Raw genomic sequence first — 21,920 nt, 5'->3', positions numbered from 1 at the left:
TCTCTCATCCACTGCTCAAGCAGTACCTCAGAGGGGCCAGAAATTTGAGACTACCCAGGAGAGCTCCATCCCCAGCCTGGGACCTTAACTTTGTATTGGAGAAACTCACTCTACCTCCTTTCGAGTCAGCTGCTACTGCAGACTTAAATTTTCTTTCTTCCAAAACAGCTTTCGTTTTATCAATCACTTCAGCAAGAAGGGTATTTGAATTACAGGCCCTTATGGCAGTGGAGCCTTTCATCATCTTTCATGCGGACAGGGTATCACTCAGGACCAATCCATCCTTCATGCCCAAGGTGGTATTCAGTGTGGCTCTGAATTAGTCCATTCATTTGCCAACCTTCTTTCCCAATCCACAGAACAAAGGAGAACGGATTCTGCATTCCTTGGATGTGCACAGACAACTTGGCTTCTATTTGGACAGGACTAAACCTCAAAGAAAATCTGAACAACTCCTGGTAGCATTTGCTGCAGGGGCAGAGGGGAAGGCTTTTTCAAAACAAACCATTTCTAAGTGGATAAGCCATTGCATTCATTTCTGCTATAAGCACCATGGAAAACCTATCCCCAGGGGATCAGACCTCACTCCACCAGGGCTGCATCTACTTCTACAGCCTTTCTCAGAGGCGTTCCTACCAGGGACATCCTAGAAGCTGATACCTGGAGTTCTGTACATACTTTCACCAAGCATTACCATTTGCCAATTTTCTCTAAATCCAGATCTGGCTTTGCCACTGCAATCTTGCAGGGCCTTACAGCTGCTCCTAATGCTATCTAAACTCCTCCTCCCAGCCATAGCTTTGGGAATCTACCCAAATGTAATGACTGCAACAGTGAAACACGAAGAACATAGTACAGTTGTGTACACTTACCATAAATGTAGATGTTCTAGTGTATTCACTATTGCAGTCCTGGTTACCCTCCCTCCTTCCCCCAACTTCTTTTGGCTATACCTCTACTTTACTTTACTATGCTTAAAAGCCTTTTTGGTGTATTTGCTTTTTTGTTGGAGGTATACATTTGTGTTTTTATGTTTAATTCCTCCCCATTAGGGGGGCACCTGACATCTGGGGCAAGAAAAACTGATGTAATGGCGTCGGCTGCATGTTTTATACCCCTGACGACCTGACGTCATGGAAGAAAGGACAGCATCTGACGCAGGACCCAAGACTTTGTTAATCAGGCCGACTGAAGGCAACCTGCAAACAGATTACACAAATGTAATGACTGCAACAGTCAAACAGCTACATTTATGGTAAGTGTTCACAACTGTACTTTTTCTTTAAGCACAGTAGATTTCATAGTTGCCCATTGGATGTCAAAAGGGACTTCATTGTTTGTTGTGTTTGCATAAAATTCATATGTGTGTTATATTTTTGTGACATCACATTTCTTTAACAAGGTATGATTCACGGTCCAGTTACAGAATTTAATTTTTATAGGTGCTGTAATGGAGGTGTCTAATTTTTGTGTAATTTTAGAGTGGTCTAATAAAATGAATTCTGTGCTGTTTTATGTTTGTAAGAATTTTGTAGAGATTAAAAAGAAATCTATTGTGGACCACATTTTGTGACACTGACAGTAATATGTACATTTAGTCTTGTTGAATTGTTGCTAGTAGTTATATATAAGGATCAATCAAGTCAAAGTCTGTATCTGAAAGATGTTCTTCGTGTTTCACTGTTGCACTCATTACACTTGGGTTATCCTGCTGGCAGGTTACCCTTAGTCGGCCTGAATTCCAAAGTCTAGGTCCGGCGTCGGTTGCTGTCACCTCTTCCTTGACGTCAGTGCGCCAGGGGTATAAAAGATGCAGCCGACGCCATTTTCTTCAGTCTTTCTTGCCGCGCGGTGCCCGAAGCATAAGCAGTTCGCAAGTGCCTGTCGGCCGACTCCTGAGATTTTCGTGTTCGAGTTTCAGATCCGAAGTCTTCATTAAAAGCCAAGTACCCTGTTGGGGAAACTTTTTTCTTGCTCCAGACCGATGTCAGAAAAAGTTAATAATTGTATTTCTTGTGGGAAGCAAATACCTCATAAGGATTTTCATTCTTACTGTATTCCTTGCCTAGGCCCTGACCACGACGTTGCTAGTTGTCGGTTTTGTGCTAGATTTAACCAACGCACTATTAAGCGTCGGTACGATTTTGCATTACACTATTTTGGCAGAAGATTTAATTATACAATGTCATCGGATAGCCTTCCGACTACCGGAATTCGCAAGATTTCTTACAGGTACAGCCTCTAAGATTTAGCAGACACTGGCCTACAAAGAATTGGTTCTTTCCAGTGTCAGACAGACCACAAAGGGGCAGATACAGATGCCCAGGAGGCATATCCCAGCCCCAAGGTTCCTACAGGTCTAAACAATGGGGTGCTTCTACCTCCAAAAGTGGAGAAGACAAATCACAGCCATACAGGAAACAGTCCCAATGACTTCCCCCTGCCTGCACCAAGCACTTATCTTCTGGCAGCACCTTTAGGGGGAAAACTAGCACTTTTTTCACAAAATTGGCACGTAATAACCCAGGACAAATGGGTACTAGACATAGTGTCACAAGGCTACATACCCTGCCAAGGACAAACGGTTGGCCGGACCTGCCAAAACATCAAATGGGCAGAGGCACAAAAGCAAGTCTCATCCCTTATGGACATGAGGGCCATTCAACAAGTACCAGAGCAAGAGCAGGGACGAGAATTTTATTCAAGACTGTTCTTGGTACCAAGAAAGTACAAGACCTGGAGACCAATACTGGACCTATCTATCCTAAACACATATCTGGATATACCAAAATTCAAAATTTTGACTCTACAGCAACTTCTGCCCATGCTGGGCAAGAAGGCTTGGCTTGTGACCTTAGACCTAAAAGAGGCATACCTGCATGTCCCAATCAGACAAACATGCAGAAGATACCTCAGATTCAAAGCTGGCTCAATGCACTACCAATTCTCTGCACTGCCCTTTGGCTTATCTACTGCACCCAGGGTCTTCACAAAGTGCCTGGCACCAGTAATTGCATTCTGCAGACAAAGAGGAATACAAATATATCCTTACTTGGACGATTGCCTCATTCAAGCAGAGAACAAGGACATTCTACTACAGCATCTGGCGTTTGTAAGGAGATTACTAACAGGCCTAGGGTACACAGTCAACAAAAAGAAATCAAATCTAGTACCCTCTCAAGAGATAATATTCCTGGGTGCAAGCTTAAATACAACTGCCCAGATGGCTTATCTCACGCCAGACAAACAAAGGCAACTGACTACCTATTTCAACCTGTTGGCAACAAAGGCCCAGTTATCTGCAAGAAAAATTTTGCAGGCTTTGGGCTTCATGGCCTCCTGCATTCTACTAATTCCATATGCGAGACTGCATATGAGGAAACTTCAATGGTACCTAAAAAGTGTTTGGACTCAACATTGCCACAGCCTGGAAACAATAATTACTCTCATTCCCTGCCTGCAACAGGAGTTTCGATGGTGGGCAAAGGCTTGTCACCAGAACAAGGGGCAGCCATTCACCTTACCCCCAGCCAGGCAGACATTAACAACAGATGCATCAGATTATGCCTGGGCAGCACACATGGCAGGAAAATGTATTCAAGGCACATGGCCCGCAAACCAAATGAATCTACATATCAATCAAAAAGAGATGCTAGCTGTTCAGAATGCCCTGACAGCCTTCAAGGACCTACTTCATTCGGGACAACTACTGATAAAGACAGACAACATCACGGTGATGTGGTATATAAACAAGCAGGGAGGCGCTCATTCTTACCCCCTTTGCAGACTTGCCATGACTTTGTGGGATACAGCATTGACTTACCAAGTACATCTGGAGGCACAATTCCTGCCAGGAAATATAAATACTCTGGCAGACGAACTAAGCAGAAACCTCATGGATCCCCACGAGTGGAAATTGGATCTACAAGTCTTCAGCATGATAACAAGGAAATGGGGATGCCCGGATATAGATCTATTTGCCTCTCCTCACAACTACCAAATAAAAAGATTCTGCACAAGGACTTATCACAGACAAGCATGGAAAGTGGACGCATTGTCTTTCAGCTGGAAAAGCTTAGCAGTATATGCCGTTCCTCCTCTGCCTCTCCTCCCCAAAGTACTCCTAAAGGTCAGACAGGAGAAGCCAAAGATGATACTGATTGCCCCAGACTGGCCCTGCCAGTACTGGTATCCAATCGTAAGGAACTTGTCTCAATGCCCGGCCTGGACCTTGCCTCAAATACCTTATCTACTATCCCAACAAAACCATCAGATCCTGCACAGCCAACTAAAGACCTTAAATCTGGCAGCATGGCGGATAATGTAGTCATACAAAACACGCCTCTCAGTAAAGCTGTGATGGATGTCATTTTGGAGGCTAGAAGGCCTACTACCAGAAAGTCTTATGCTGCAAAATGGAAGAGATTCTGTGCTTGGAATCAGGCACAAGGAATTGACACAGCTGTACCAAATATTCCTCAGATTTTGCAATACTTAACTGAGATGCTGGACAAAGGCCTATCCTTTTCATCAATTAAAATTCATGCCTCTGCCATTTCGGCTCATTACAATACAGAGCCATCGATATTTTCTCATCCTTTAAGGCAGTACCTCAGAGGAGCCAAAAACTTCAGGCTTCCAAGGAGATTACCAATACCAGCATGGAACCTCAATTATGTCTTGGAAAAACTCACCGCCTCCTTTTGAGCCATCCGCTACAGCTGATATAAAGTTTTTATCTTGGAAAACAGCTCTGCTCTTAGCAATAACCTCTGCAAGACGAGTCTCAGGGCTGCAGGCACTCATGGCTGTGGAACCCTTTATCATTTTTTATCCAGACAGGGTTTCTCTGAGGACAGACCTGACATTTATGCCTAAGGTAGTGTCCAGTGTGGCCCTTAACCAAACTATTCATTTGCCTACCTTTTATCCAAACCCACAGAATAAGGGGGAGAGAATTCTGCATTCTTTGGACATACACAGACAGCTACGCTTCTACTTGAACAGAACCAAAGTTTTCAGGAAGACAGAGCAACTACTAGTGGCATATGCTGCAGGATAACAAGGAAAGGCTATCTCAAAGCAGACTATTTCAAAGTGGATAGGCCACTGCATTCGTTTCTGCTATTCACAACATGGCAAACTAGTGCCTAAGGGCATTAGGCCACATTCAACCAGAGCAGCAGCCACTTCAGCAGCCTTCCTCAGGGGAGTACCAACCAAAGACATTTTAGAGGCTGCTACCTGGAGTTCAGTGCACACCTTTACAAAGCACCATCATTTACCACTCTACTCTAAATCCAGGGCAGGCTTTTCCACTGCAGTTCTGCAGGGCCTCATAGCCGCTCCTAATGCTACTTAGCTCCAGCCTCCCAACCATAGTTTTGGGATTCAACCCAATTGTAATGACTGCAGCAGTGAAACGCGAAGAACATATTACAGTTGTGTACACTTACCGTAAATGTAGATGTTCGAGTGTATTCACTGTTGCAGTCCAAGTTACCTGTTGCAGTCCAGGTTACCCACCCACCATCCCCCATCTCTTTGCTGGAACTTATTTGCACTTTTCTAAATCTGTACAACCTATGTGGTGTATTTGCTTGTAGATGATGGTATAATATATTTTGGTGCATGCATCCTTTATTGGCATATTTTTAGCCTACCCATTTGGGGGCACCTGACATCTGGGGCAAGAAAAACAGAAGAAAATGGCGTCTGCTGCATCTTTTATACCCCTGGAGCACTGACGTCAGGGAGGAGGCAACAGCAACCGACGCCGGACCTAGACTTTGGAATTCAGGCCGACTGAGGGTAGCCTGCCAGCAGGATAACCCAAGTGTAATGACTGCAACAGTGAATACACTCGAACATCTACATTTATGGTAAGTGTACACAACTGTACTTTATTTTTTTTTGATAAGTCCTAATTTCTGAGTTATAGGCTCTGTTATGCGAGGGAAACTTGTTTCTCTGTTTGAATAAAACAACTCCAGAGATGTTTAAGTTCCTGTCTAAGATGTATCGGAGTTCAATTTGATCTGCTTTTCTGGCAGAGCTGACTTGAGGGTAGGCCATCTTGAACACTTTGGATCACGGATGAGCCCTGAGACTTTATGCAGCCAAGTACATCATCTTTCAGCAGCACATTGTTTTTTGTCTTAATCTTTTTTATTTTGGGGTCAATAGGCTCACCACAAACTAATACCCTTGTTGATTGTCTTATTGTATTTGACCACCTCTTCTAGAAGAAGAGCGGACCTCTTCCCAGTCTTTCAGACACCCTTGTACAAAAAGAGTAGCAGAATCAACTGCTTGTGTCATGCTATTTCTGTTCAGGACTTCTGCATCGCAGCTGTCTTTCTCACCAGTCTTAACAACCCTGTATGCTTGGTCAAGGTCAGGTTTGCCTTTGCAAGAGCATTCTTAAATGCAATGCTGTCCTTGATCACCAGTCATTGTGTGTGTAACTGCTGTTACTTTAGAATTGTTTTAAAGAATTCAAGACCAGCTTGCCAGAGACTAATTTGAAGAATGTAGTGTATTACTCAGTGTTTTGACAGTTGTCACTTACTTTTTTTCACATTATGGTACGTACAGCCTGCAGTGCCAAGACACACACACCCCCCACCCCGTCAGTCATAACAGAAATGTAACTAGCTGTAATGGTGCCTAGTGCCCCCCCCAAAAGCTTTTCCCTGTACCTGAAGTGACAAAAAAAAAACTTACTCCTTTTGAATTGTAGCAGCAGTATACTACAGTTTATACCATGTATGGAGTGTTACAGTGCTCAGTTAAAAGGGCTGTTTTATTTTTTAACTGTATGTACTGAATAGAGATTTTGGCCATTAGCACCCCATAACACTTTGCCCCACCCTAGCTATGATGCTGAATCATGATATGTATATGTCCTGTTTCTTTGTAAAATCCTTAATAATAGTATATTTTCTCTTTGCTGATGTTGGTTGAATCTTTCCTTTGGTCTGTACCGAGGGCTCATGTGAGGATGCAGCCACAGACTTCAGTGGATGTAATGGCACACATACTTGGGTTGTGTATCCTTGAAGTCTGTGGACACTTGCTTATGTCAGCCGTATGCTGACATCACCAACAGGTAAAGTAGAGCTTTGTTGGCTGTCATTTAATAAAAACGTTACAGACTTCTTTTTTAATTGTAAAAATAGTGCACTTATATTAGGAATGTTGGGGAAGGTAAATGTATCGTGATACTTAAGACACCATATACTGTAATGCATGTCTGCATGTATAAGCAGTTTATACATGCATTGCAGAATACATACATGATGCATTGGATGTATGCACAGTTCATAAGTGCATTACAGCATGCATATATACATACATGCTGCATTACATGTATGCACAGTTCATATGTGGAATATTCGTACATATGTACATGCTGCAATGCTTGTATGAGCTGCTTATAAACATTTTTAGAACCTGACATAACCACAACTCTCTGAAGCCAGTTTAGTCAACAGGTTTATATACCATTCATATCTTTAGTCTCCAACTCCCCGGAGGAAGTCGAAAGGTTCGGTGTTTGTTGGTCTTCCAAAGTTCCTGAATAGGCTTTTTTTAGGTAGCACGAAAGAATGAGGTAACATAGGTCTTCCTTTATCAATAGGTTGAAGGCATACCTCTGAACATCGTAGTGCAAGAAATCTGGACAAAGCCAGAAATAATGGGGGTACAAAGGCCATAAAATAGGGGCAGATATTAAATATTGGTTTTATAAACTTAGAAGGTTGCTAGAATAAGAGGTTCTGCATTAACATACATTTTCTGGGGGGTATGGAGCGTGATACCATTATTTAGTGAGTTTAAACCCCAATGATTTGCCAGAAATCCAAACATTTTTGAGGTAAAGATCAAAAATATGAGGCAAAAATGTGGACAGTTGAGAGCTATGGTTGAAGGAGAAGTGCCCAGCCTATTGAAATGTTGATGGACTGTTTCTTGTGGGCTCCCCTGGTAGTGAGAAGGGTGTACTGCTAAACATTTCCTCCTCTTTCACCAGAACTACTCCAGTTGTGAAACAGCAGCAGAAAACCAAGAAAACATTGCCCCTTGCATTTCCTTTCTTCCAACTCTAAATTTACTAACTCTTGAGAATATACAACAGTGGGTGCAAGGAAAAAACTTCCGTTTACACACTGTAAAGGATCTTGTTGTATCACAAAAAAAAAAATAAAGTCAAATAATTCTCATTTTCTTGAAAATTTCCTGTGAAATAAGGGCTTGATATCCAAGATGAAATGGCAGACCAAGAGGTGTGGTAGGTTCTTTTTTAAAGACTTTTCTGAAGTGTTAGTTGTGTAGGATGCAACCTGCATTGTGTGTGTATATGTGTGTGCGCGTGTCTGTGGGCGTGTGTGTGTGTAATGCTGACTTATTTGCTCAGAATAGTCTTGAAGTTGTCAGCGTTCCAAGATTTACTGGAACAAGCTGTTTTTTGTGTGTGTGTATGTGTGTGTGTGTGTGTATATATATATATATGTATGTACGTATGTATGTGTGTGTTTGTGTGTGTGTGTGTGTGTGTGTGTATATATATATATATATATATATGTATGTATGTATGTATGTATGTGTGTTTGTGTGTGTGTATATATATATATATATATATATATGTATGTGTGTGTGTAGTATGTGTGTGTATATATATATATATATATATCTATGTATATATATGTGTGTATATATATATATATATATATATATATATATATATATATATATATATATATATATATATGTATGTGTGTGTGTTTACATGCCTGTGTGACTGCTATTAACTGCATTCATTTATTTTTCCGTTGTTCACTACCTTTTTATAAATCTTTGTCACTGTTCTTTTTTAGGATGGCCGAGTAGCTGTGAAGGCATGTGAAGGTCTCATGTTACTTGTAAGTTTACCAGAACAAGCAGCTGCCAAGTGCCTTACTGAAAGCACACTTCTGTGTGAACTGCTGACCGAAAGACTAGCTGCCCTTTATAAGGCACTGCCTCAGTCAATGGATCCTTTGGATATTGAGACAGTGGAAGCAGTCAATTGGGGGTAAGAGTTCTTTCATTGTAATGTTTTCTTTCCTCTCGCCTTTCCTGAATATGTTCAGTGTAAATATTTTCTCCTGCAATTTTCTTGCCATTGTTGTTCCACTTGTTAATGAACTTTACTGTAGAAACAGCAAATTCTGATCCAGACTTGTTTGTGTATATGAATAAATTGCTTTTCTTGATTTTGTTGGAGTAGTGTGTACAAGTAGTTATATCCCCCATATTTTGTAACTTCTACCGCATTGTAATGTCATCACATAAAATGAGAAAAATGCAGTTTATTTCTCAAAAAACTAGCAAGCGTTCTGCTTTTGGTGCACAGTATTGCATTCTGAAAATTGAAAACAAACATTTATCTGAAATGGATATTCTGTGGGTGCTAGGGAAAGCCTCTCACCTCTTGAGAACTGTATCCCTTACATCCCCTGTTTTTTGTGGCTGTCTTTGAGGTTGCTCTTACTCAGAGAAATGCATTTTTCACAAATATTATATATTTGTCTGTCTTTGTCTTCAGCTCTGGTTCACAAGATGAGTGACACTTAGTGGAAGCACCAGGTGTTGCACTCTGGATGTTAGTGCCTGTGCCTGGTGAGCACGAGCTGATGAGTTCATTTTTACTGTTATGCTGAGGGAATTCAGTGTGCAGTGTACCCCTCCCCTCAGAGGGCAGCTGGTAGCATGGCTGTAAACAGCTGACAGTGAGAGTGTAGGCCATCCTTCAGAGCCAGCAAAGTGACCCTCAGCATACACCTGACTCTTATTTGGGATGAATGAGCAAATTGGGAATATCTGAACAGGAACAAGTGGAATGTAGGGATCTCACCTGTCTCAGTGATGCACCCCTCTCTCTCTCTCTCTCTCTCTCTCCTCAGAATGGATAGTCTGAGTGAGTGAACATTTGGGCAGGCCAAGGCGGGAGGGAATTTAAAAAAAAAAGAAAACGCCATGGCTACACAACAGTGATGGAAAAGAAAAGAAATGCTCCCTTTTTATGGCATACAGTAGTCCCACACAAACAGCAGTTCCACTGTATACAAATAAGTACAGTTACAGAAGCATACAGAATCTGCGTTGATAATACAGCATTCACAAAAACGCACAGCTATGCACTACAAACTACAGTCCCACATCCCAAAAAAAATAACCTCTTCTAAAGTGAAAGAAAAGGCATTTGATTGAAATGGTACCTTTAAACTATGCAGGCTGAACAAGAAAAGAACATTTTAATGTAAAAGAAAATGGAAACTGCTCAATTCCTTTAATCCTATTGGCCTACCCACCCACGCAAGTGTCAGAACCCTTGAGTCTAAGCAGTGGTCAAGGTGAAGAGAATAGAGGAGGACTCAACGTTGTCATAAACCTACCCAGCTCAGTGTTATTCAAACACCTGCAAAGCCAAGAACCATCAGGCGATTCACAGATTTGTATCCCGATGCTGGCTTTGCTGTTCCAAAGTAATGCAGTCATTGATGAGCTGGAATTGTGTTCTTGAGGAGGAATATCCAAAAGCATGCAAGACCTATTTTATGGCCAGGCTTCTTTCCTGATAGTTAAATAATGTTGCTGTACATTACTGGGTGCTTCTCATTCGCAGACACTAAACAGCTGGAACAGCAGACACACAGGCATTCATCTGAAGCACCTGTCTTTACTGTGACCTCCCACTGAAATTTAGATGTGACAAAAGTATGTGCAAGTAAGGGCTGCTTTCAAGTCTGAGAGCTCTGTTCTCAATCTTTCACTGGGTTAGTGCATTGAGTGGTACTTTATCCCAGTGTAGTATAAACTGCCGGTAATTGTTGGTCAGAACCAGGAAGGGCCACCTAGGCCCTGGTCATCATTTCAGGCCAGCCTTGGGTGGCTTTCATGTTTTCCACCTGTGACTTCATTAGTCTCATATCTGCTGTGTGCCCATACTACCTGGTCTTTACTTGGCCAGTGGTAAATGTGCTCCAGTTGGCTGTAAGTCTGGTCTGCTTGAGGGAACCCGACAACTGTACGTGAAGCACATGAGATGCCCAGCTGTTACCTGGTGACCCCATGTCATCCAGGTGCACTGTTAGACGACAACGTTTGCAGTACAATGGCTTAGTAATTAAGAGTACTGCCTCACAACTGCTAGGTCTGGGGTTCATTCATGACTGCTGGTACCTGACTTGAAGTTTTGCATGTTAAAAGTCTGTGTGTGTTTTCTTCCAGTACCCAGTTCCTCCCATTCCCCGGAATATGCCAGTTGGTTTGCTGCTCTTGATTGCCTGTATGTATGCTATATTTGTCCTTGTAATTATGTCCCAGATCATTGCTGAAAGACGTCCGAGAAGGACCAGTTAACATAATACTACAGTAAAAATTAAAATGCATGCCTTTTAGAGCTTATACACTAAAATTTAAAGCATTGCTATTACCCCATACACCCCAAAGTGAGAAAAAGTATGGGAATAATTTGTCCAGAGGAAGAAAGGCCACCCCCCCAAGAAGTACATGCAAATATCCCTTTTTTATCCCTTGCCCAGGCTTCTCAATTAGTTCATCTGCCTATTTCATGGATGTTGATCAAACTGGAAAATATAACCGAATTGCTTTAACTCATGGCAAAATCAGGTGGTTCCATCTGGCTTGGGCAGTAGTAATTACCATATGCGCTTGAAAAACCCACAGTAGTAGGAAGGCTGCCTTTCATGCCTGATTGGTGCAGAATTATTGAAGGTAATAATGAAAACTTCAAATTTAGCACATCCATTCACTGCTGGGAGGAGTCTGTACTTCTCTGAAGAAAGACCATCAAAAGAAATGTAGACATAAGGTATTTTTGAGGGTGAGGGGACAGTGAAGAAGAATATCACTGAGGAACTGAAGGTCATTGTCCAGGCATCCAATAGCCCTGAAAAGGACAAATCCACTGAGGTGATAACACCAGTGACATAGAGGGATAAAGCCCGGACTATGACTCAGGTGACCCAAGTTCATTTAGCAGCTCGTGCACTTGATGGCACTCAGGTTGGAGAATGAATGGGTGCACCCACCCTGAGATAGCTGGAGCGGTGGAGCAGTACAGCCATTCTCCTTTGGAGGATAGGCAGCATTGCAGTAGTCATATTGGCGGCATATTGTGGTGCACCTAGCAACTTCTAGGTGGCAGTCCTCAGAGGCTTGGCTAGGATGAGGTGAAGGAGGCATCTGCCCTGGACATACAGTGCCAGGGGGGCATGATCTTCAGCATCGACATTCAGTTTCTGAATGCTGATACGCATTTGCTGAAGAGCGTCGGTGCTCCTTGTGTGGTCTGGTGCAGCACTACATTCAGAAATGAATACCAGTAATGCATTTTCTGCCAGGGTAAAGAAGAACATTGTCTTACATTAATATCACTAGCACTAGCATTTTCAACAGCCACTGATAAACTCCCCCACTGCATTTATAATTCTTTTAACAGCTTACTGTACAAAACGTTAAACTAATAATAAAATATGCAGTTTACATCAGGAAGCTTTCATACAAATATTATTAAAAATGTTTTACTGTTTCTTAAGAATAAAGACATAAATTAGGGTTTATGCTTTAGAATCCTTACAGCGGTTTAACACACTTACTCTTTCATCCACATCTTGCAGAACCACAGTTTACATGTCTAAGCTACATAGCTTCATAGTTTCATAGAAGGTTACTAGGCTAATGGCCCTAGGGCCTTTACAACTAGTTTAAGACTGTTAATTTTCAGTCTTATTCATCTGCTTCTTGCAGAACCACAGTTTACATGTCTTCACTACATCTAGTGGGATTGATACTGTGCAGCTCTCTAACCTATTCACTAAATTCACTTTGTTGAACCACAGTTTACGTGTTTTTGCTACATCTACTGGGATTGATGCTTTGCAGCTCTCTAACCTATTCACTAAATTCACTTTGTTGAACCACACTTTGTGTCTTCGCTGCATCTAGTGGGATTGGTACTTTGCAGCGCTCTCACTTATTCAGTAAATTCACTTTGTTGAACCACAGTTTACATGTCTTCACTACAACTAGTGGGATTGATGCTTTAGTTCTGTCACTTATAAACTAAATTCACTGTGTTCTTGGTTGTCTTCTTGAGCATCGTGATCTCTCAACACCGGGATCTGGCTGAAGTCTGTAGTACTTCTGATTCTTCTGGTCAGCTATGTGTCTTTTTTTCTGTCACTCTGGCATTTTCTTTTCAAGCCATGGAAAATGTTTTACTGGTAAAGTGCCTCCCTGGGCTTTCTTATTGCTATAACATTAAAAAGCAGATTCCTCTTCAGCTTGGTCACTGTTTGTTGACTGAACCTTTTTGATTCCAGTATGACTTCTTGTTCTTCCAAAAATGTATTTGATCCTCCAGGAAAAATATATTCTAAGGGACAGCTGGATGTAACAGTTTGAATCTCACACCTGCCTCTCGTCGCACCTGTGAATGGTGGATACCCTTGCTTGTGTTTGCCTGGCATTCAAGTAGTCATTTTCCATAAACATTCTGGTGTCCCCAAATTTTAATACTTTTCCCTTCTGAGACAGTTTTGAAAAGAACAGTACTTTCTGTTGGTATAATTGCATCTTTACTAATATAAGTCTTGGCTGCTTTTTGATTACCATATTTGTTGCCTACAACACAGATGTTCATCTTGTTACCCTGCTGCAGTCATCACACTTGGGTTATCCTGTCATCAGGCCGTCCCGCAGTCGGCCGGAATTCCAAAGTCTTGGTCCGGCGTTGGTTGCTGTCACTTCTTCCCTGACGTCAGTGCACCAGGGGTATAAATAATGCATCCGACGCCATTTTCTTCAGTCTTTCTTGCCACGCAGTGCCCGAAGCAGAAGCAATTCGCAAGTGCCAGTCGGCCGACTCCTGAGATGTTCGAAGTCAAATTTCAGATCCGAAGTCTTCAATAAAGCTAAGTACCCCGTTGGGGAAACTTTTCTTGCCTCAGACCGATGTCAGAAAAAGTTAACAATTGTATTGCTTGTGGGAAGCAAATACCTCATAAGGATTTTCATTCTAACTGCATACCTTGCCTAGGCCCAGACCATGACGTCACTGGTTGTCATTTTTGTGCTAGGTTTAATAAGTGTACAATAAAAAGACGCTTTGATTTCTCATGGCACTACTTCGGTAGAAAATTTAACTACACTATGCCGTCGGAGCAACCAACTGCCAGCGTGCACAAAAAACGCAAGGACAAGGACAGGCAGCCTAGACCCAGGCCAGACTCCGAGGCCTCGGCTGGTCCAGTCTCCGGTTCACCGGTCTTCAGTGAGGCTCCGACGCAGCCCCTGACTACCGCAGTTCTGGAACCCGAGACCGCTTCGGAGCTTTTGGCGGAGTGTACCAGGCCGACGCAGCCATTTTGTTTAGCCCCTACCGACGACACTGCTGATAAAGATGTCGGTGCTGCAGAAACACCTTCAGTTTCTGAAAGCGTCTTCAGACCGACGCTCACCATAAAAACGTATCCTAAGACTAAGACTCCTATTAAACCTAAAAAGATTGCACTTCAGTCTCCAGTTCAAGGCCCAATGCCTAAGAAACAGATGCTCAAAATGGCTGAAGATTTGATCTCTTTAATCAGGGGCTCCCAGCCCCCACCCGACAAAAGGCCTAGACAAGAGGAAGATTATGCCTCCTCTGAACAAGTGTCTATTTCCTCAGGCTCCTCTGAGGACCAAGATTACTCCTTCTCCCCTTATGAAGATTCTGATGCTGAGGATTCTATTCCCTCAGCTTCTCCTCCTGAAGACCACTCCTTTGGGGAAACGTTACACACTATGAGGGAACATTTTCACTGGGAAGGTCAGGACTACTCTGACTCAAAGAAAAGGCTCAGAGAGTTTATTTTACTCCCCCAGCACAGACCTCTTGCCATCCCCCCAGTTTTAGACATTGTGGATGATGTTTACTTAGAATCCAGTTTGAACCCAGATTCTCTGCCTCCTGCTCCAGCCAAACCTGACAGATACTATAGAGTGCCTGACTCCCACAAATTCCTTTATAAAAGCCCTGTTGCTGATCCAGAGACTATCTCCCAGGGTCCCAAAGGGGCTAAGGCTTCTATGGCAACAAATCCTGTACCCTCTGAAAGGGATTCCAGAGCACTAGACAGGTGGGGGAAAAAGGTTTACACCTCGGCCACTCTAGCTATGAGGGCACTAAATTGCCAATTTCACATGATAAAATATCAGCAATTTCTAATGTCTCAGTTAAAACAAAAAATGAGCACACTCCCTCAACAGTCTGAATTGAAAGAAATGCAGGATCTGTTACATGCAACTGAACAGGTGGGCAAACATACTTTACAATGTGGTTTTGATTCTTTGGAGGCTTCCTGCAGAGCAGCTGTCACTGGGTCTGTTATACGTAGGCATGCTTGGTTAAAGGAACAAACTCTGCCTGATCATGTTAAAGCAAAGCTTCTAGATGCTCCCTTACAGCAGGATGTTTTTTTTTTGGAGTTAAAGCAGAAGAAGTCTTGAAGAAAATGGTGGATAAGGCAAAATCTATGCAGACAGTCAAAGATTTTCTACAGGTACAGCCCCCTCGCTTCAGCAGAAATTGGCCAACAGCAAATTGGTCCTTTCCAGCTACTGACAGACCACAGAGGGGGAAATACAGACGTCCAAGAGGCAGAGGGCAACCACAAGCCCAGTACAAACCTCGACAATGAGGCACTGCAACACAGAAGGGAGGAGAAGACAGGTCCCAAACTACCAGGAGGCAAACTCAGTGACTTGCACCGCATCTGGCCAAGCAACACTCTCTTGGCAGCCCCCTTGGGGGGAAAACTCGCACTTTTTTCAGACAACTGGCACATTGTCACAAAGGACAAATGGGCCCTAGACATAATTTCACGAGGATACAGATTCCATTTTCACACCTTGCCAATGAAAAGAGGAATGCCAAACCTGCCACAAAATCAATGGGCAGAGGCACAAAAACAAATTACAGCTCTCATGGACATGAGAGCCATTCAACTGGTACCTACTTGAGAGCAAGGCCAAGGATTTTACTCAAGACTCTTTCTAGTGCCCAGAAAGGACAATGCCTGAAGACCAATTCTGGACCTTTCAATTCTAAACACTTACTAACAAGTACCCAAATTCAAGATGCTAATGCTACAGCAGCTTCTTCCCATGTTGGGCAAGAAAGCATGGCTAGTAACGTTGGACCTCAAGGAGGCATACCTACCTGCATGTCCCTATCAGACAAAGTTGCAGAAGATACTTCCGTTTTATTGCAGGTTCAACCCATTACCAATTCTCTGCACTGCCCTTTGGCTTATCTACTGCGCCCAGAGTCTTCACAAAATGCCTGGCACCAGTAATTGCATACTGCAGACAAAGAGGAATTCAAATATACCCATACCTGGACAACTGCCTCATCCAAGCAGAAAGCAAGGACTAACTCTTACAACGTCTGGCTTTTGTAAAACATCTTCTAAGTTGCCTGGGGTACACAGTAAACAAAAAGAAATCAAAACTAGTACCCTCACAAACCATGACATTCCTGGGTGCCAGCTTGAATACAACGACCCAGAAGGCTTATCTGACGCCAGACAAACAACTGCAACTGACTCTATATTTCAAAACAATGGCAACAAAGACCCAACTACCTGCAAGAAAAATTCTGCAGGCCTTGGGCTTCATGGCATCTTGCATACTACTAATACCATTTGCAAAGCTGCATATGAGGAAATTACAGTGGTACCTAAAAAGCGTATGGTCTCAACACAGCCACAGCTTGGACACAATGATATCTCTCATTCCCTGCCTACAACAGGAGTTTCTATGGTGGTCACAGGCATGTCACCTCAACAAGGGTCAGCCTTTCACCTTGCCCCAGCCAGGCAAACTATGACAACAGATGCATCGGACTACGCCTGGGGGCACACATGGCAGGACAGTGCGTTCAAGGCATATGGACTGCAGATCAAAGGAATCTGCACATCAATCAAAAAGAGATGCTAGCTGTACAGAATGCTCTGACAGCCTTCAAGAATCTATTACATCCAGGACAACTTACAATAAGGACGGACAACACCACAGTAATGTGGTACATAAACAAGGGGGTATACACTCCTACCCTCTATGCAGGCAAGCAATGACCTTATGGAAAACAACTCTGGCTTACCAAGTTCAGTTACAAGCTCAATTCCTGCCAGGAAAAAAGAACACATTGGCAGACGACCTCAGCAGAAACACCATGGACCCCCACGAGTGGAAACTGGATCCACAAGTATTTACAATGATAACTCAAAAATGGGGCCTTCCAGACATAGACCTGTTTGCCAGTCCTCAAAACTATCAACTAACAAAATTTTGTACAAGGACACTTCACCATCAAGCTTGAAAAGTGGACGCACTCTCATTCACTTGGAAAAACCTGACAGTATATGCCTTCCTTTCATTGCCTCTCCTCACAAAGGTACTTCTGAAAGTCAGGAAGGAGAGACCACGACTGATACTCATAGCCCCAGACTGACCACGACAGCACTGGTTCCCACTATTGAGGAATATGGCCCAGGGCCCACCTTGGATTTTACCACAAATTGCCCATTTGCTCACACAGCAAAACAATCAGATTCTTCACAGCCAGCTCAAAACCTTAAATCTGGCTGCATGGCAAATCACCTAAGCATCCAGCCAGCTCCTCTTTCTCAAGCAGTTATGGATGTTATTCTGGAAGCTAGGAGGCCCAGCACCAGGAAGGCCTATTCGGATAAATGGAAAAGGTTTTGCGCCTGGAACCAAGCTAAAGGCCAAAACACACTTCAGCCTCACATGCCTCAGATTCTACAGTATTTAACTGAGATGTTGCACAAAGGACTTTCTTTTTCTTCCATTAAAATCCATGCATCAGCTATTTCAGCCCACTACAACACGGATCCACCCTTATTTTCGCATCCACTTCTAAGGCAGTTCCTCAGAGGGGCAAAAAACATTAGGCCCCCCAGGAGAGCACCTACACCAACATGGGACCTCAATTTTGTTCTGGAAAAACTTACGCTACCTCCCTTTGAACCAGCTTTCTCTGCAGATCTACAGTTTCTATCATGGAAGACTGCCCTGCTACTAGCAATAACTTCAGCTAGAAGAGTCTCAGAGCTGCAGGCACTAATGGCAGTGGAACCTTTCCTCATTTTCCATCAAGACAGAGTTTCTCTACAAACTAATCCTTCCTTTATGCCTAAGGTGGTTTCCAGTGTGGTTTTAAATCAAACCATCCACTTACCCACCTTCTTCCCAAATCCACAGAACAAAGGGGAAAGACTCCTACATTCCTTGGACATTCACAGGCAACTTCATTACTACTTGGATAAAACTAAGGCTTTCAGAAAATCTGACCAGTTCTTTATATCCTATGCTACAGCTTCACAAGGGAAGGCCATATCAAAACAAACCATTTCCAAATGGATAGGACATTGCATTCATTTTTGCTATACCCATCATGGAAAACCAGTTCCTGCTACCATTAGGCCCCACTCTACCAGGGCAACAGCTACATATACAGCCTTATTTTGGAACTGCAACTTGGAGTTCAGTACACACCTTTACCAAACACTATCACTTACCACTTTAGAGTACTCTAAGACTAGAGTTGGCTTCGCCACTGCAGTCCTGCAGGGCCTTCTAGCCTCCTCTAACCCTCTACAACTCCTCCACCCATCCTTAGCTTTGGGATTCTACCCAAGTGTGATGACTGCAGCAGGGTAACATGATGAACATAGTACAGTTTTGTACCTACCATAAATGTAGATGTTCGAGTGTTCACCCTGCTGCAGTCCAGGTTACCCTCCCTCCATCCCCTCTGATCTAACTGGCTAAAATCTCTCCATTACCTTCCTGATGTATTTGCTTATAGCTGGAGGGATTTTGTGTTTGTGCAGAAATTACTTAATTTGGTATTAATTACTGACCACCTTTTTGGGGGCACCTGACATCTGGGGCAAGAAAAACTGAAGAAAATCGCGTTGGATGCATTATTTATACCCCTGGCACACTGACGTCAGGGAAGAAGTGACAGTAACTGATGCCAGACCAAGACTTTGGAATTCCGGCCGACTGCAGGACCACCTGACGACAGGATAACCCAAGAGTGATGACTGCATCAGGGTGAACACTCGAACATCTACATTTATGGTAGGTACAAAGCTGTACATTTGCTCTCTCTTGCTCCGGAATACCATTCCACTTGTTTCCTTCTACTTTCAGAAAACTAGTGCAGCACATTCCTTCCGGTTTCGTTAGTATAGCAGAAATCTTCAGATTGTTCTTACTTTGTCTCCAAACTTTACTATTTTTGAAACATTTTTTGAAAAGTCTTGTGCTAAACCAGTCTATCCCTCGATTAAGGTCTGTGATTTCTGCAGTTTAATCAGCATATCTGAGTGCGTACTTAATGTACCTTTTTCCACCAGTGTTTTGTCCTTTGACTTGTCATATTCCTCCAGTGTCCCACTCCTCTCCTTTACTAAAGCTGCAAGTTGGACTACCTTTTCATTTCTATAGCTTTGAGATTCTTTCTGTCCAGAGCTGCTGCTTCTGCTTTTCTGGTCATTTTCCTTTACCTTTTTCCAGACGTATTCTTTGTTGGCATCCAGGCATGCTGATTGCTAACCAGTAACCGAATTTTGCCAAAGTGGACAACTTTTCGAGTGTTTTTGTCAATTTCTTGGCTTTTATGCTGGGAAAGCTATAATCAGCATGTTGCTCAGTTATTTGCTATCATACAAGTCCAGTGATACTGTTCATCCTGTCTGCCCGATCTCACTGGTGGATCCTCGAGTGTCTTGTTGGATCTGAGCCAATAAAACTAGTGCTCCAGCCTTGAACTCCTTTAAAGGAGAACCGCACCCACAGACTCAAAAAAACATGTTTATTTCATCATGTTTTGGTGTTTCCTACATTTTAACACCAGTTTGGGACTATTTACAGGTTTTTAAATATGTTTATACGTAATTCCTGAGTCTGACCACATGGAGTTTGGCATCTTGAAGTAATTATTATTGTTTAGTCTGACTCTAGGTATCTTACAATGCAGTTCTCTTCTTTAAAAAGTTACATCATGCAGGCCTCTTTCTTCCTAAAGCTCCTGTCACTGCATTTATTTTACATGCATACACTGCTGTCTTTCAGTCAGTTTTAAGTAACATTTCATGCCATTCAATGACTACTTAAAATGCTAACAGTGCAAATGCCACAGGACAGACTTTCAAAGTGCTTTTTACTGCTGCTTCTTTTTAGAATGGCTAAACTGCAGTTTTTTGTGAAGCCTGAATTGTACTATTTTGACTCATCTCCCATCTCCCTTCACACCTAACTTCCCTAGCTGTCAAAGTGCTAAGGGTAATTTGAGCTGTTACCTGCTTTGATTGACAGCTCACAGCAGGAGACTTGACTCATGTACTGTTTCCTTGTTCTAGCCTTTACTTTCTGTATGGGTAGGGGAAGGACCAGGGACATCACAGCATGGGTGGATTTTCGGACGATCATGGTTATGTCAGTTTAGGGAAGGAACTGGCCCGAAAACTACCTGTATTCAGTGGCCTTGATGACATCAGTGAATTGGAGAATTTTCCAGAGTGGGATAAAAGTTTTTTGAAAGTGAAATCACCACAGTACAGTTAGGGTACTGTTCTAGTGGAGAGAAACAGTCAATTTAGAATATTTTAAATGCTGTGCTGTTTGTTCATAGCAGGGACAATAAATAGGGGAAAAAGGACAGAGAAGTCGAGCATTTAATAATAGAATCCTATTGCTGTTCTTTACTTTTTGTCTTCCCATAATGCACTGGTGTGTGAATCCTCCTCTGATCTCATTTGTTGCTGTAGCATTTGGAGGCAGATATTTTACTGTCACAGGCCAAGTTCTCCTCCTCAGAGTTATTTTTACTTTACTTCAGCATTATTACTATCATTCTTTTAGTCTCTTATTCATATACTGACAATTACATTTTCTTTCAGGGAAATTGTTTCTTCTGAATTGTTTTTTGACTTGTAGAAATCTTGCTGGTCTTGTTCTCCTGCCACCCATTCTTCTTGTCTGAAGTGTTTTCATTAGACATCGTTAGTTTCTTTTGGTGTCTGTTAGAATTTAAAATTTTGAAATGGACAGAGTCTAATACGTTAGGCATTGTTGTTGTACTTAGATTTTCACTCTAGGCATGGATAAGGACAGAAGTTAGCCATAAAATACCCCCCCCCCCAGGAGACTGGGCCTCATGCCATTTCTGAAAGAAGGAACAAGTTTATTATTCATGGGCTGGTACCTCCTGACCTCTGACTGATAAGCCCAAAAAAAAAGCTTCAGACAAGGAAAGCAGAAATACAAACAAAGAGATAAAGATGGAAAACCTTCTACTTGAAGAGGTGAGGATTTAAATCCATCTTTGGCTCCAGAAGTGGGTAGAACTAAGTCAGCTTTGATGGTGACACATTATTCTGCTTCCGCTCCTTCTGTGTTGGAATGTATTGTTATTCCTGGCAAGTCACACAAGAGATAGCAATCTCTCTCCTAAGAAGTTCTACTTGGCAATCTTGCATTCCCTCCCAGCCTCCATCCACTTCTTTCAGATCCTTCAGGGTCTTAAAGTACCTCAGAAACTAATTTGGATCATGCAGTGTGAGAATTTTTAAAAAGTCATTAATGGGTGCCCTCATATCCTTCTCCATTTTGAGGGTGGATAAGGGGTGGCCTTGCTTTTTCCATATTATCTCCTTCCCCAGTCCACGTTTTGGCACTGGTGAGCCCTGAGCCATCTGTGCTCCCGCAGTCTGTTCCCTCAGAACCAAATGGCACTTGTGGCTTGATTTCCAAGTCTTTTGATCCAATACACTTGA

General features: G+C 42.6%; 1 protein-coding gene across 1 annotated transcript in view; it reads left to right on the top strand.

Moving 5' to 3' along the window:
• Positions 1-21,920, top strand: part of FHIP2A (FHF complex subunit HOOK interacting protein 2A) — a 1,458,394-nt gene that overhangs the window by 741,419 nt on the left and 695,055 nt on the right. Inside the window, exon 7 of the mRNA XM_044055532.1 lies at positions 8,880-9,076. Within this exon, the coding sequence (XP_043911467.1) occupies positions 8,880-9,076 (197 nt within the window). The remainder of the gene's footprint in view (positions 1-8,879; positions 9,077-21,920) is intronic.

This window comes from Protopterus annectens, chromosome 14.part0 (assembly GCF_019279795.1).
Source record: "Protopterus annectens isolate FY-2018-M chromosome 14.part0, PAN1.0, whole genome shotgun sequence".
NCBI lineage: Eukaryota > Metazoa > Chordata > Ceratodontiformes > Protopteridae > Protopterus > Protopterus annectens.
Note: the sequence above shows the minus strand (reverse complement) of the source record. Positions and strands in the feature narration are given on the sequence as shown.